General features: G+C 42.3%; 1 protein-coding gene across 2 annotated transcripts; it reads right to left on the bottom strand.

Annotated features, from left to right (window-relative positions):
* Nucleotides 1-6,215: 6,215 nt before the first annotated feature.
* LOC103712050 (calcium-dependent protein kinase 10-like) lies at nucleotides 6,216-15,371 on the bottom strand. Of its 2 annotated transcripts, XM_008798427.4 has the most exons (7): nucleotides 14,320-15,331; nucleotides 14,100-14,243; nucleotides 13,859-14,011; nucleotides 9,518-9,633; nucleotides 9,269-9,436; nucleotides 6,949-7,179; nucleotides 6,216-6,854 (listed from the first exon to the last, which is right to left on the bottom strand). In XM_008798427.4, exons 1-7 carry the CDS (start codon nucleotides 14,990-14,992, stop codon nucleotides 6,708-6,710), a joined length of 1,632 nt encoding a protein of 543 aa, XP_008796649.1. In that variant the 5' UTR covers nucleotides 14,993-15,331; the 3' UTR covers nucleotides 6,216-6,707. The 2 variants fall into 2 exon arrangements, 1 of the variants encoding a protein (XP_008796649.1); XR_003386620.2 differs by lacking the exon at nucleotides 6,216-6,854 and having other exon boundaries at nucleotides 7,121-7,179; nucleotides 9,188-9,436; nucleotides 14,320-15,371.
* Between the last annotated feature and the right edge of the window lie 808 nt (nucleotides 15,372-16,179).

Raw genomic sequence — 16,179 nt, 5'->3', positions numbered from 1 at the left:
CAAAAGTTAAGAGTAGAAAATGGAGGTTGACGAGGAGGAGAAAAGAGGAAACCCTAGTGAAAACGGGAAGAAAACCTACTGGACATTGCCGGAAATCGCTCCGGGCACCACCAGCAAGATTCAGCTGAGGGAGGAAGCAGGGGGGAAAGACGACGAAAATAAGAGGCAGCCAAACAAGACCTTTAGGGCAGACTCGTGGGGTTTATATAGACCCCCCTGACGGCCCAGATCGACGGGGTCGGTTCCCATCCCCCCGGGTTGCGCCACGTGTCGACCTCGGAAGCCGAGGCACCGTATTCACTCCGGTTTAATAAATCGGATACGAAATCGAAGCGTTGTCCCATCGGATCTCGGGGCCTCATCATGGGTCCACAGAATCAAATCGTCTTGAGGAACGAGCGGACGTAACCCCCGCTCCCCTCGTTTAATAAGATCTGGGACACGTGGAGCCCCGATGAGGCCTCCACTTCTTCGGAATTATGATCCAGTAACATGAAATCGAAAGCGTCCGACCTCGGGTCGCGCCGCGTGTCCGTTTCAAACCCCGTAACGGCACACTCATTAATGAGCCAGAAACGTCGATTACGGAATCGAGACACCGCCTCGACGAGCTCGAGGTCCCCCATCATTAATCCGCCGTAAAATGATCCTGGCGATTCAAGAAGCATGATGATACGAGCTCCATCATTAGCTCACCGAATAAAGCAGCCTCGAGACGCCAAAGGGCGCATATCTCACCATAAAAGCTCCGGAAAGCACAAGGGGGCGGGCGAGACCTTCCCCCCAACCTTAGTGACAGACTTTACTTCCCACGTCCGAGCCCCACAAGCCGCTCGAACTCGGAAGTCGGGGGGTAGTGTTGGGAGGAATAAAGTTTCCCCCCAAATGACATAAATGCCCCTAAGAAGCCGTACAACCTCCGACCCCGGACAGCCGAAGTCAGCGTCCGACCTCGGAACGCTCGGCCACAAGACGACCGACCCCGAAACCTCCGACCTAAGAGAAACCCCGATGTCCGAGGACCGTACTCTAACACCCCTCCGGCATTTATTGCGCATGGCCGCTGTAATCTTCCGGCACACTCAACAATAAATGCGGATCTCCGGCTTACTCCATAATAAATGCGGATCTCCGGCTTACTCCACCAATAATGCGGATCTCCGGCTTACTCCATAATAAATGCGGATCTCCGACTTACTCCACAATAAATGCGCATGGCTCCTGACATCTACGGATCCCCAGCTCTCCACGGCAAATCGACCCAGCAGGGTCTAGTCGACTATGATAAGTCTCTGATCTCGGCCATACCGCCGACATCAGTGCAATGATTCGCCTGACCGAGCGCCGACCTGAACAACATGCCAAGCCGTACTACGGCCTCGCCTTGTTACATCACAGGTAAACCGACCCCCGCATATAAAAGGGAGCCTTGGCCTCCCAAGAGGGGATCGGAACATTCATACACCCAAAAATCACTGTTTATCTCCTTCTCCCCACTATTTGCCCCCTCTCTGACTTGAGCGTCGGAGGGCCGGCGCCGGAGAACCCGGCCACCGGTTCGTGTGCAGGCACCCGGACGGAGGACGCCGCCAGCCAACGGATCGCCGCCCCGCTGCGAGGACCTGCTGTTCCTTCTCTCCGACCGCCCCGGACGGAGGACGCCGCCCGCCGACAGATCGCCGCCCCGCTGCGAGGACCTGCTGTTCCTTCTCTCCGACCGCCCCGGACGGAGGACGCCGCCCGCCGACAAACCGCCGCCCCGCCGTGAGGACTAACAGTCGTTCCCTCTCCTCGACCGAAGATTGCCCCCGGGTCCAATTTCCAGCAACAGTGACCATTTCTGTTGTAGCCTTTTCCATCTCGTTCCACGCAATATGGGGCGTGGCAACTTCGATTTCCTTTAGTGTGCAAAGGTGTTCTGTGTTATGAAAGGAAACAGCTGATTTGATGAGATGCCACGTGGTTCGCGTGGCAGTGTACCTTTGAGCGGGTCCCATGGAGAAGTTTGGTGCGAGTAGGTCGGGTTCGGGTCTCACCACCCCCATCATGGGTGGATGGCGATATACCGTAATGGTTGTTTTTTTTAATTTATTATCCTACCCCTACCCTAGAAAGGGGAATGTGATTAGCTTGCTTGAACGAATCTACTCTCTTTGCTGCGAACAAGAGGATGCTCTGTAGATGAAGCAGGCGACGGGTAAATGCTTTTTTGTGAGTTCATACCAGGATCCAGGGAAAAGGCTTTTTGCTCACCCCACAAAAGGCGCATGGGTTGACTCTTTTTGATTTGTTCCATCCGAGACATAAACAAAGACAAGGATAATCTTTCTAAAATTAGCAGCTCATATTAATCTCGTGTGAGCACTATCTACTGAGTCAGAGACAAAATACTTTATAAAAAAAAAAAAAAAAGGAACAAATCCAAAATAAATTTAAAAAATATCTTTAGAATAATGAACAGCAAAAAGATGACTTAATTAGTAGCTCTATTCTTTTTTCAGAATACATATATAATTTGAAAGACGTTATACTTGCAGTTGGACGTCTTCTAATACCTCCGCCTCTTTGATTGAATTCATTTAGCCACCTTCACCTTCGCTAAGTTTGGACGGATATATATTTTTTTTTAAACAACGGCGGCGCACACTCCGGAACGCGCGCGCGTAGGTTGAGTTATAAATGGGAAAGGAAAGAGGTGGGGCCCGCTGAGTGCGTACGGAGATTCGTGGTTTTGGGGAATTTGTCTCGCACGGGGAGAAGACGTGAGTTCGACTGTGGACGGAGGATCTGGAGCTCGGTTTGTGGGACCCAGCTCCGCCCGTGAACCTCGAGGCTGGCTTAAAGTTAGGTGCGTGTCATTCAGTGATGGACAAGCATGGTGGCGGCTACGATTAAAGAAGCAGGAAATCCACGATTGGTTTGGCTAAGTAGGAAGGATATTTGGAGTTTGGACGGTAAGCTTGCGTGCAAGTCCGGACCATCACCTTCTCTCCTTGGCAATAAAAATGATTTTTTCAGAGACTTTTATATGTGATGATAAAAAGACATTTTACCTAAAGCACAAGACAATTATGCGTTGAGAAATGCTACTATGATCCACACACGTTTCTGAAGTGATGGATACTCCATCATTATGATATCTGGCTTTAGATTAAAGTCCAAATTTTACAACTTGATAAAATTAAGAACATGTTGTCTGTCAAGATCTCTCATATCACCGAATCCACAGAGCTGCCCATTTTTCTTCCGAAAGTTCTAATTTCAACTTCAATTTCTATCAGGTCATCTTTCTCTCCTGCTTCTCATGCTATAATTATATATGTATAGACTCGTTAATTCATCTACTAACGCAGGCCGGTCGGTGTCTTAGCTGGTGCAATTACTCAACGAAAAAGACGAGATCAAGAAATCAGAGTACTAGACTTTTATCTTCCCATGGGCTCCACCACTTCGGCCTCGTCTTGCAGCTTCGAATGCCACGGAGACCCGTGTAGAGGAATCCTGCGTGCTTTGGAATTTTTAAAGCCACACGCAGCATCTCTTTCTTTTTGCAAAGGCGTCCAGAGGAAAAGAAAGAGTAGCCAAAGCCAACAAGAAATCCCTCCCAGTGCCTTGAAACGTACTCGAAGTAGCAGTTGAGATTCATAACAGTGGGTGGGACCCAGCTATTGGAGCAACTGCCACAATATTGCGAGGGCTTGCTAAGGAAAACACGAGGAACTCCCGGCAAAGAGTTTAGAGTTGTTCGTCCAATTCCCCGATTCTTTTGTCTGCTCGTAGCTCCTGTGGGAAGGCGGCCGAAGAGAGACATTTTTAGATGCAACTTAGAAAGAAAAGCAACTTCAGTAAGAAGGCGGTTGCTTTGTATAGTATATTGCTGCAAGAAAACGATTTAGCAAGCTTTAATCATGATCAGGCTAACAAAAGTTGGATGGGTGCCACTATCAACCTATGAAAAAAACAAAAAAAATGCAGGACTGAAACATTATAATCCACGTCTCGCGTACAAAGATCTTATTCAACATGCAGCAAATGCAGAGCAAAGTGGATTTCAATCCTGACTCTTCTCAGAATTCACCACGAGAAAGCCTCCAATCCCCTTCATGAGATCCTCACTCACTAACTATTATGGGCTCAGGTTTTTTCTCCCATTGTGCCACCTTTTGGCTTCTGAAACTGAATGCATCTCCATGTGCTTGCAGACAAAGCATCAGCAGAAGGATCGGACGCTGTCTTGTCGCTTTGCATCTCTGTATTGATCGATTCAATAAGACCCTGAATTATAGAACTCGTGATCTGTGGGTTTCCTTTCTCAAAGAAGTAGGGATACCTGAAAACAAAACAGAAAAACTGTAAACTATAGCCCAATTTTTCAAGATGTGTAAGATTTGATTCTGCGAGTTTACTTGTTCAGTATTTCGATGAACAACGTGACAGATCCACTGCTACCGAAAGTTACATTAGCCATCTGTTGAGAAGCGTTTGCAATCCAAGCAAAGGTGGACCCAAGAACAACACATGGTTAGAGATGAAGAGAGAAATGTAGCTCATATCATAAAATTGATATATTTTTTACTTACCTTTCAAAAATAAAAAAAATGCGATCAGTATAAACATTATGTTTGTATGACAGACCACCATTCGGGTAGCTGATACGACATTAGAATTATGCTGTCTAATAAGCACCGGGTTTACCTGTCCAATTAGGTCATGTCCTACACACGCACTGTACCCTTGTTAATGTTTTTAGGTTCACCAAGTGTCACCATACCCGTGTGACAGATCGGTAATTGATGCAGGAACTGGGGTATAAGTAAAGGGACATTACGATAAGGATGAAGCAAATGCTTGGCACTGGTCTTTGACATGGATCCATGAACAACAGCCTAATACAAACAAACTTGCAAAGTTGAAGCATAAAAAAAAGCATGTATTCATATCAAGTTCAGCATTTTGCACCTTTGTCTGTCCTTGACTCCATCCTGATCATCAACCCAGAAGAGATGCGAGCATGCATAAACTGCTCTGCACTGATCAGGCTTCTTTAAAAGTTTTGCGGAATACTGCATGAAAAGAAGAACATTTGTTACCGTGTCATCGTATTCTAATTTTTTTTTTTTTGAGAAATATAAACCAGGTAAGCAAAGGATCCTTGGTGTGGTATTTTAAAAATTGTTAGTAATTAAATGCATATGAAACATATAGGCAAATACCATACCCCTGTTACCTGTAGCCTTGTGTGTCAGAGTGTCTCTGTTCTCCACCCCAAATATATTCATCCGCTCCGATGATTAAGTGAATTGCTGTCACTTGGGCTTTTGAATCCTGCTTGAAGGGATGCCACTGTTAATATCACATAATGCAAAAGATAAAAAAATTAAAAATATATTAATTTAGTATGATATCGATCCCGAGATCGTAAATCTTGGCTCGGTTCTTAGGTTTCGATTTGGCACGGGCCTGCTCCATCCAAATAAAAGTGTGGGGCCGGAATATTGATAATAACCCATGCTTTCTGGCAGAGTACGGTTTAGATCCGTTGCACCCAGATGTCGTGCATGCACCACTTTGAGAGTAATGGTCTGATACGTAGGGTCCAAAGCACGCGCATGCATATAGTGCACAAACCCCAAGTTGGACGTGAAACGACATCAGGATGCAGCAAAAACACTGATTCCAATGAAGATCGCCTAAACCACACCCATCATTTCATGAACTCAATATCTTGGGTTAGATTAATCCTAATCCAGGATCAGGGATTGTCGGTGGCTCCCCATTGACCGGGACATGCTTCTCAGAAGCATTTACCGATTCTTCCAGGCTCTCGAACTTCATTAGACTCATAGCACGTTAAGCTCTTATTGTTTGTTATCTTTCAGCTATCCTTCTTTTCCTTTTCTTTTGTATTCCTTTTTTTTCTTTGTAACATTCTTCTCTCTGTCACTAAATTTTCTGGGTGGCTTTGCTCCCTTTTCCCTCATTTTTTTTTTTGAAAAAAAAGGATTGATGCGGACCGTGGAAAAGATTAGATGTAGCATGGGGGCAAATGACCAAGATCCAAGCTACAGCAGCAATACAGTTATATCTTAGATAGTTTGCTGTACCAAGGTTTGAAAACCAGACACCCCCAAAACTTTTCACAATTTAAAAGGAAAGACAGCACAAGTGCACGCGATCATGAGAATAAGAAAGGTTAAGGTTTATGAGGCAATGACTGGAACAGAAAGGCAAATGTCTTACCATCTCAACTTCTAGAGCAGCATCACCCGATTTTCTTTTTTGCTTCTCTACCGACCATAATTACAAGCAATTGAAGGTTTTCAAAGCTAGCTCACAAAACCCCAAATGTCCTATCAGTATTTGTCATCTAAAACTAAAAGGGGACAACATTTGTGCACAACATTAACAAAAACCAGAAGAAAAAAAAAATCAACTCGCATGGTTTAATAGAAGAAAGAAAGATACAACTCTACAACATCAATTGATACAGAGAAATCTGAACAGCAGCTCTTCAACAGTGGCAATCCCAAGTCGTAGGCCCAAAGGAGACTGCACTGCCTTGGCCTTGAAAAATGAAAAATACTTCACAAAACCTAGTTCGGTTCTCATTCTCCGGGACCATTGGGACTGCTAATTGTGCACCAACCAAAAAGTTAAATTTCCTCCTCCGGCAAATTATGACATGGTTGGGCAGATCAACCACTGTTCTAATTGCCCATAGACAGCGAGCCATCCTTCATAAGATTGATGCTCAGGCTTTTAAACCTCTCCCTTGAATATTGACGAGATGCTTTCCTCCAGTCAGTGCCAGCTTTCATCATAGCAACAAATTCCTCGTAACTTATACGACCATCCTGAAATATCATGTAAGAAATGCAGTTAGATAAATCACCGAAATGTTCTATTACGATGAAGCTTGAGAAATAGCCAAATGGCAATAACATAAACCTTGTCTGTATCGACTTCCCGTAAAATGTCATCAACCGCTTCAGTATCTGTTTGACCAGAGTCATCTGTTAAGGCCTCCCTTAACTCATCAAGTTCAATATATCCACTGCTATCTTTATCAAAGAAAACGAATGCTCTTCGAAGATGCCCATCATTTGATAACCTTTGTAAGTGAATAATAACAGCCACAAATTCTCCATAGTCCAACACACCATTTCCATCAACATCAGCCTGATTGAAAGTTTTGGAGACAAGCTTGCATAATTATATTAAGAAAAACAACTGAGAGAGAGAAATTTAAAAAGTGATATGATGTAATGAACTAAATACAATAATACACCTAAAAATTATATTAATTTGTCAACTTTCCAAAATGGGCAAATTTTAACCCCTGTATTCAAGCTTTCACTACAAATATCTTAAGTTCACAAATGCAGCAATAATGAGATTCTTCCATTTCGACCCTTCAGCTATAATGAAGTATGGACAGAGGTCTCCCATTAGACCTTGTCATCTTCACTCCTTGTGCGTATCCAATCATAGGGCAATACTGAAGGGTTTTTCTATGGTTGCATCAACTTAAATTTTGACTAATAAGGCAGGTTTCCCTGTAAGTTCCTAGATTCCACAGAGGGCCACTTTATGCCAAAAGTTGGCCAGGAATTGGACTCTAAACCTTAGATGGTTGACCTTATGTTGATACCCAGTCACAAAAAGATGATCAATCCTTCCATGAAGTCTTTTGACTTAAAAGTTGCAAACTCTAGCTGATCAAATTTTGATCAAAAAAAGGTTTAGATGATGATGACAATGATGATAAAGATGAAGATCAATTGCAACTAAGAGATCAGTCGTTCATTACTATCCATATAACCGTAAAAAATACACCATCATCAAGTAAATTGAAGATGTTCTAATCCCATGTCAATAGTCCACTAATTGCCAATCTCACTTAAGATACTTCTTACTAACTTAGCAAACCAAGCTTTGCAGTGCATGTTTTCTCTGAAAGGGGAAAAAAATTGAAGTGCATGGAACAAGTCACAATCAGCTAGAAAAAATTATGAAGGTGAAACTTAGACCTTAAGTATGAGCCTCCAATGCAATACAAATTGAGACTCATGAGGCAAAAGGTGCACATAACGGAAGAAAAAAGGAAGGCCTTAACTCACTTTTCTTTGATCATAGATAGGCCCAATTTGGAGATCAGTAAATTGATCAAGTGGGAATCTTGGATCCATATCTGAGCTCTAGAAGAATGAACAGCATATGTCAGAGTACAAATCTTCATCCGTTGGCTCATAGGTGATTTGGAAATTTCCGCCAATTTAATCACTAAGAGGCACTTAGTTTTACATTAATTTTTATATGGAAAACACATCAATCTATTGAACACCTCGGATCAATGGGATTGTTGAATCAAATCATTTAAATAGAGAAGGGCAAACCCTCTATGTTCCTACAAACACAATCAAGGAACATTTTTGTCCATCGTGAATATAGTTAAATTGCGTTCCTTATAAAGTATTTAGGATGAAGAAAATGTTTGATACGCGATTGGGTGCCATTATAGATTATAAAGATGCTCTTTAATTACAAAAAAAGAAAGAAGTGCTCTTTTCAGATTCATCCAGGTATAAAACTGTACTTGTTCAATTATATTATATATTGATGTTAGATATTGCTGACATCAACACATAAGCTATGCAACTTAACAGTACATATCAATGCTACAAACCAAAATCAATTTGCCACAAGATCCTCTGAGGTTCATGGGCATGTATCATGCTGTTCGGTTCAGCTGCATATACATTTTGTTATATGGTATAACATTACATGTACAAGCACTTTCAAACTTGATGTATATGTGAACTTTTTTCTAATTTTTAATTAAAATAAAAAGAATTATGGTTCCTAGTTGGTAAGATGCAGAATTCACTCTCAGCTTCAAAGTTAATTTTAATTTCTAGGAGATGAAAAAATTTAAGTGCTGTAGGAGAATATAAGGGTTGTCATAAACCTCGTGCTCATGCTGCAAGTTAATATATAAAAACCATGAAACCTATATAGTGCCTAGCAATAGCTAGACTCTTGAATGACATTTACAATGGGTAACTTTCATCATTAATAAACATCATCTTGAAGCTTAAACAAGAAACACAATTAAGAAATAAGCAGTCAAAAGCTATACTCCAATTTGATTGGACAGAAGCATGATAAGAAGACATTACATATCAACCTCTTGAGTAAAAGGAAACAGACTTGCATCCTAAACTTTCTCAAACAAGCAGCTTGATAGCTAAACAAACAAAAAGCTTACCGCTTCCATCAACATCTTCATCTCTGGTTCAGCCAGTTGAGAACCAACCTTTTGAAGGCCAGCCTTTAATTCTTCGAATGTTACCTTTCCATTGTTATCTGTGTCCATTAGCTTAAACATATCTCTTATGACCTCTACTTCTTCAATCGACAAGTGCTCAGCAATCACCTGCAAGTATGTCAATGATCAGGATTTATAAAAAATATTTACAGAATTAAGGTAAAGTACACGATGATTTTAAATTCTAACCCGCATAGCTTTCTTCTTGAATCTGTTCATTACCGAAAACTGTTTAAGCCTTGCTCTTACAATATCTCCCAATGGAACATTTGGAGCTTTCTTTGCATTATGTAGCCATGAATGTTCTAAAAGAGGTAGGATATAGGAGAAAATCATTCTGTCAACCAAACAAAAATACAGCAGAACCAAAGAAGCAGAGGAATATGTGAAAAAGCACATGATGGACAACAAAACTTGCCATCACTGGATCTTTTCCTTTACATTCATGAAAAATATTTTCCTTTTAATCATTTATAATATAATACCCCCAAATTAACTACTTTATTAAACATATTATGGCTGGTATGGAAAGGCATCTGAAACACAATAAAGAAGCCATCTCAGCAGTAGCATAAAACTTATACCCACGCACAATTCAAAATGATTAGATGATCATACCTTCAAAAGGAAAAAAAAGGTTCACATGCATCTGAATGCTCCACTTTCATGGTACAATAGGTTAAAAGGAGCCATACAACGTAAAATTATCCAAATCACAACACAACAAACATAAGTTACCTTGATACCCTATCTACCAAGATATAATATTTCATTTTTTGTTCATGGCTAGTCTATCGCAATTCACTATGTGTCACTACATATTCACAAGTAATGCATAACCAACCCGACATAGTTGGGATAAAACTGTGCAGTTATGGTTATGATAATTTATTATAATAGGAAGGAAGACATTCTAATTTTGGACATGCTATGAGGGCAAAGGATTTCAAACAAGATTTAAAAGTTTACTAAAAATGGCATCTCACGTGCCAAATCTATTCAGTGGGTTCTAACTACTCGCCGGTATTAGCTGTTGTTCGATTTAATCACACTAGTATGCTCATCCTCCAAAAATATCCCTAATTAATTCGAAGAGAGTGTTTGGTTGTGGAGTAGATTTTGGGAGAGATACTCCTTGTACTGCTGAAGAGATAGATCTATACTGTAAAATAGGTGCATTTTAGCATGTGATTGAAGAAATAAGTGCAAGAATGAAAGATTGCTCAATCGTGTCGAATCGGCCAGTTCAAAACGTACCGTACTAGACTGGTCAGTTCCTGGCATGGTTCACCCTTTCGAATCAGTATAAATAGAGCACTCTTTCAAAACCCCTTCGAGACGTCTCTCCCTTGTTCGAAACCCTTGTTCCCGTAAAGCTCTTGCCCTATTCTCGATGAGTCTCTCTCCCTCATCTCTTTTCCTTTCTCCCTCTCTCAAGGTCTCTATCGCTAGATCCGGAGCTCTTGAAGCTCTCCATCAATGGATCTGGTCCCTCTTTCTCTCCCTCTCTCTCTCTCTCTCTCTCGGGGTCCCTTCACCAGATATGGAGCTCTCAAAGCTCCTCAGATCCATATGGAGCTCTCAAAGCTCCTCGTCGATGGATCCGGTCTCTCTCCCCCCCTCCCTTCCTTCCTCTCCCCCCTCTCCCTCTTCCTCTCTCTCTCTCTCTTCTCCAAGCTCCCCATCGACTGGACCTCTCTCCCTCCCTCTCCTTCCTCTCCCCCTTCTCCTTCTCCCTCCATATCCTTCCTGTTTCGATACGCTCTGGGACAGTCCGATACATAATAAACCGATCACCAACCAATATAGCAACTGGTACCGATTTGACGAACCTTAGCTGGAATAAGTAAAGGAAATAAGATATATTTAATATGCATTGAAGTTCATGATAATTGGTATTTTGTTGCAAAAACTAAATTAGCCCCTCCCTTTTTTGAGAGTTTATTGTGTGGATAAGGGAAAAATGGTAATTGAGGGGAATAGGAGCAAACCTATTTTGCGGTATAAGTTTATTCCACCATTTTGGTAGAATAGACTTATACCATGTGGGCCTATTTATACCCCCACATGGTATGACCCTCTATTCTATGACCCTTTTTGGTGTTTGGTAAGGATGTCCCCCGACAAGAGGGGAGGGGTAACCCTCTCCTTATTCCGCAACCAAGCACCCCCGAAAAGTTTAGATTGAATAGCCTGAATCTTAGGCTGCAGGTTTCTATTCCAATTTCCTTTGAGTGGCCATAATTATGCTTTTGATCTTTGTCTAGGTTATAAAGGGCCAGCCATCATTATTACATGCTGACACTTAGTTTATAAGTAGCAATATACTAAATTAGTACTATTTTATGAGTGGTTGTCTCTAAATCACACTTAAGCCTTACTCATAAATGTATGCCATAAATTAGTTGATTAGTTGTCCATGTAGTCAAATGCTGGTGCAGAAAATCTAAAAGTTCCAATATTATATCCATAGGTTTGCATGTATAAAAAAAAAACAAAGATAAAATATCTGGATAGTTTCTTGTTTTTTCTTTATTTAGTTACTAAATGATACATGGCAAAAGCAGGGCCTTCATATTAGCATTTTAGGTCATCAATAAAAATGATGTGAGGCATTCAAGTTCCTTTCTTTATTGAATATCGCACTACGTAAAATCCTCTGAGGCCTCAGCATCAAGATTCCTTCCTTAATATTTTGAGGGCTATTGATTCAAATACACCTTGCAATGCATCATGGAAAGTTCTTTCTTTTCTTGGAGCTTTGGCAACCGATCTCAAGAAACCAGCACTCATATGTATAATGTATTACTGTATGTGCATGTCCCTTTGATACAAGATAATACAGTACAGAGGTATGCTTCATTATTAGTCGATATAGCATCATGTTCGTATTTATCTCCATGTATAATAACATACTGCCTTGATACAGCAATATAGACTGATCTGTAGTGACTTCTGACCATGCCAAACAACCAAACAGCAGTTTTTTTTCCCCCTTTTACCAAAACAAACAAAATTTGCAGTTTCTGCTGCCAACACCCCCCCCCCCCCCCACCCCCCACCTCTTTTTCCCCCTTTTTTTTCGAGTTCTCTTTCTTTAAGGCTCAGTTATCGAACTAGCCTAGGAGAACATCTATCAGTTAAAAGTACATTTAAGCTGATTCAAAATATGCTTATTTTTCATTGATTTTTGGTTACCATGAAAAATGTAAAAAGTAGATTGTGTTGTGTAATTTATACATTCTCATGGTACAAAATACATATGCATCCGTGACTAACTCTATAGATCCATTTTTAAATCTGCAAAAAGTCATCCCTACCAAGAAATGGAAGGGGAGGGTCATACTCAAAATACCTTATCATGCTTTTAGGAGTCAATGCCTACAATATTTAGGAGAAATATAGGTTATTGAGGATATGAAATGATTCCACTGGTCCGTAAAACCTGGAATAGCTAAGGCTTCACTTACAACCAAGAAAGTGGTCCTTCCCTAAGCCAGCCAAGTTAGCCCAAGTATCTATCAGACCTTTTCCAGTTTTCTTAGATACATAGACCCAAATACCTGATTTTTGGACTGCATGTAGGAAAATGGTAAAAAATATAAGAACATGAGAAGGATGAGATTATATGGTAGTAATGCTAGATATGAAATAAATAATATTGTACTCATGTTTGTGTTTGTAGTGTTGCTATCAAACACCAAAATGAAATGCTTTTGGTTTGCTATTTTACGAATAAGATAATACCATATCAATAACTTCACGCTCGATATCAATGGTGTCACTATTTCAATTTCATGGTTGGGTGATTCAAGAACCCAGGGTACAAAATTCTTGCCCTCATGTCACTTTCCATGGAATTCCCTAGGTCTAGCGGACATCCTTCCCATGTTAATCATAAACTACAAAGTAAGGGTTACAACCTTATGACATCAAACATACCTTGATGGTTTCCTACCTCAAGGTCTTGGTTTCCAATGAGTCATGATGGCAAGACCTATTTACTATTTTTTTGGGATTGAAGATACTCGTGTTCCTTACTCTTTCACAATCCACAAGCTATATATGAGGGAGGAGCTCCCTCATGATGCTATGCTTGATTGTTGAATTATTGGTTCCCTGTAAATTCTCATGACAAGGACATATATATCATAGTTTGGCTCTCTAACGTCACTACGCCATCATGTAAATAGATCTCTTAATCACCCAGCCTAACAATCAGTGTGTTGTCATGGTGGGCATCATCCGTCATCAAATATTTTGTGACACATTTTAAACTTACTCAAACCACCCAACCACAAGGGTTAGCTTAAATTAGTTCAAGTTCTGATCAATCCTTTTGTATGATCAGCTAACATTGAAATGACATGATGCACTAATTAACATTTTGTCAAAAGCAATGAACATGATTATGTGTCAGGATTACAGCCATGATTGAGGAGTTCATAAGAAATTCTTTTAGAGCACATCTGGGACAGCAAAAAGGCAAGATAGTGCAATTTTATAACTATGCCCGACAGATTTACTTACCAAGCACTTGCTGAGCAGTGAACCGCCGCTTCGGATCCGGCTCTAGCATCTGCCTAACAAGACTCTTTGCGCTCTCTGAAATTTGAGGCCATGGCTCCCTTTGGAAATCTATCACCCCTCGGAGAATCGCCTGGGCAACCCCCTTCTCAGTCTCTACAATCCAAATATAACCCCAAAAAGGATCAATCAAAAGTTACGCAACAACTATAATAACATCATAAAAGCTATGTTATTACTCTACCAGCCCAGAATGGCGGAACCCCGCAGAGCAAGATGTACAAGATCACACCGGCGCTCCAAATATCCACCTCCGGCCCATAGCTCCTCTTCAACACCTCCGGCGCCATGTAGTAGGGGCTCCCCACGATCTCGGAAAACCTCTCCCCTGCTCGCATTCAACAAATTTTCAGCATCGCGACAAAAGAAGCAGTTGGCAACCAAAAGTAGCAACAGCACCGCACCTGGCCGGAAGAAAATGGAGAGGCCGAAATCGATGGCCTTGAGCGGCGAGTTCTCCTTCTTATTAGCATAGAGGAAATTCTCCGGCTTGAGGTCCCGGTGCATGACCCCATTCTCATGGCACATCTTCACGACCTCGGCCACCGTCCGGGCGACCGCAGCCGCGGCGCGCTCGCTGTAGTGCCCCCTCGCCACGATCCGGTCGAAGAGCTCCCCGCCCTCGCAGAGCTCCATCACGAGGTGCACCGCCTCGGCGTCCTCGTAGGCGGCGCGGAGCCGGACGACGTTTGGGTGGTCCGGGAGCGTCGACATGATCGCCACCTCCCGCCGGACGTCCTCCACGTCCACCGCCGTCCGGAGCTTCCGCTTCGAGATCGACTTGCACGCCAGCTGCTCCCTCGTCTCCTTGTCCGTACACAAGTAGGTGACGCCGAACTCGCCGCGGCCGAGCTCGCGCCCGAGGACGTACTTGTCGCCGATCCGGCTTCGGTGGTGGCCGAGGGGGACCACGTCCTTGAGGACCTGGATCGGCGACGGCGATCCCACCGGGTCCTCGGAGAAGGGGTTCGGCCGCCGTGGCCGCTGCCGCCGCTTCTCCCGCTCCCGCTTCCTCCGCCACCGCCGTTCCTCCTCGTCCTCCACGCTCCCTCCGAAGCACACGCAACTATTCCCCATGCCCTCTCCGTTTCAATCTCTTCAGCTACGACTACGTTTTATTGGCTCTTCGCTTCTTGGCGGGTGGCCTCGGCCGAGACTCCGTCGCCGCGGGGGGGGGCATCGGAGGGCGGGGTTTGGTGGATTTTTTTAAGGGGTTGGACTGTGGATTTGGTTGAAAGAAGAAGGGAGGGGGAGTGATAGGTTAGGAGGACTTATCATTACAATTTTTCTCCGCCTTCTTGTTTCATATATATACATATAATCAATTCGGTAGCGTGGGAAGTGAGCCTTTTTGAAAAAGAGAGACAGGCTTGTAAAACAAAAACGAGAAAAAATAAAAAAAAGAGGGGCACGCCAGGTTTTGAAGTACTCGATGAGTTTGAGTCGAAATGCTTGCCCTCAGGAGGCGTTTCCTTCCTCTTTCTTCTGGGTCTGGCTTAGGGCCTTGAGGCATTGAGGAGGTGTTTCTAGGGCAGTCGCAATCAATTTGGGGGGACATGGGCCTAAATTTTATTGGCTGTTGCTCCCTATATTTTGAATAAGAAATTAAATAGCTTTAAGAAAGAGGTGGGGTCGGAGAGATAAAAGTCTACCTCTAATTCAGGACAATGATCCTCTGAAAAAAATTAAAAGTTTGTTGTGTAGTGGAATGGAGAGAATTTATTAGCTATTAAGTGGATGAGTTAGAGAGGTGGTCAATTACTACCAAAAAGAAGGCTATGATGAGCATAATGGATAAGTTGTGCATCAATGAATGGGTTCTAACCTTCCTCAAGCTTTCAAGTGAGTATAGATAAAGAGCGTGAAAAATCATCTTATCCGTGCAAACCTTTCCTCTTGATCACCAAAGGCTAAGGGGAACACCTATTTAACAGTAAAGGTATCCCATTTTCCTCAGAAAAACAATGAAGATATTTTCTCGAGAGAACAATAAGAGTATTCATTCGGAGAAGCGGGGAAAGCAGACTTAAACCTTCTTACAATCTCTGAGGTTCTAGACTGCAGATTCTCATATATATATAGGCCAAAATATTAATTACGTAATGCTAATATACTTACCAAATCAAAGCTAATGTGTGTATACAAACACATATAGACTTAGCAATAGTCGAGTGGCTCACCAATTAAAGCCGATCGTATCTAGATCAGACGATGATGATCTTACGTCGACGATTTGAATTGTTGGATATGCTCTACTATTTTTA

The sequence above is a fragment of the Phoenix dactylifera genome, unplaced genomic scaffold (assembly GCF_009389715.1).
Source record: "Phoenix dactylifera cultivar Barhee BC4 unplaced genomic scaffold, palm_55x_up_171113_PBpolish2nd_filt_p 000204F, whole genome shotgun sequence".
Classification (NCBI taxonomy): Eukaryota; Viridiplantae; Streptophyta; class Magnoliopsida; order Arecales; family Arecaceae; genus Phoenix; species Phoenix dactylifera.
The sequence above is the reverse complement of the archived record's forward strand: the minus strand, read 5'-3'. Positions and strand labels throughout refer to the sequence as shown.

Excerpts from the sequence above, each read along its gene's own strand:
- LOC103712050 (XM_008798427.4), bottom strand. The coding sequence starts at position 14,992 with ATGGGGAATAGTTGCGTGTGCTTCGGAGGGAGCGTGGAGGACGAGGAG. Across the intron at positions 9,437-9,517 it reads TCAAGAAGAAAGCTATGCGG|GTGATTGCTGAGCACTTGTC; the intron begins GTTAGAATTTAA and ends ACATACTTGCAG. Across the intron at positions 7,180-9,268 it reads TGAAGATGTTGATGGAAGCG|GCTGATGTTGATGGAAATGG; the intron begins GTAAGCTTTTTG and ends ACTTTCAATCAG.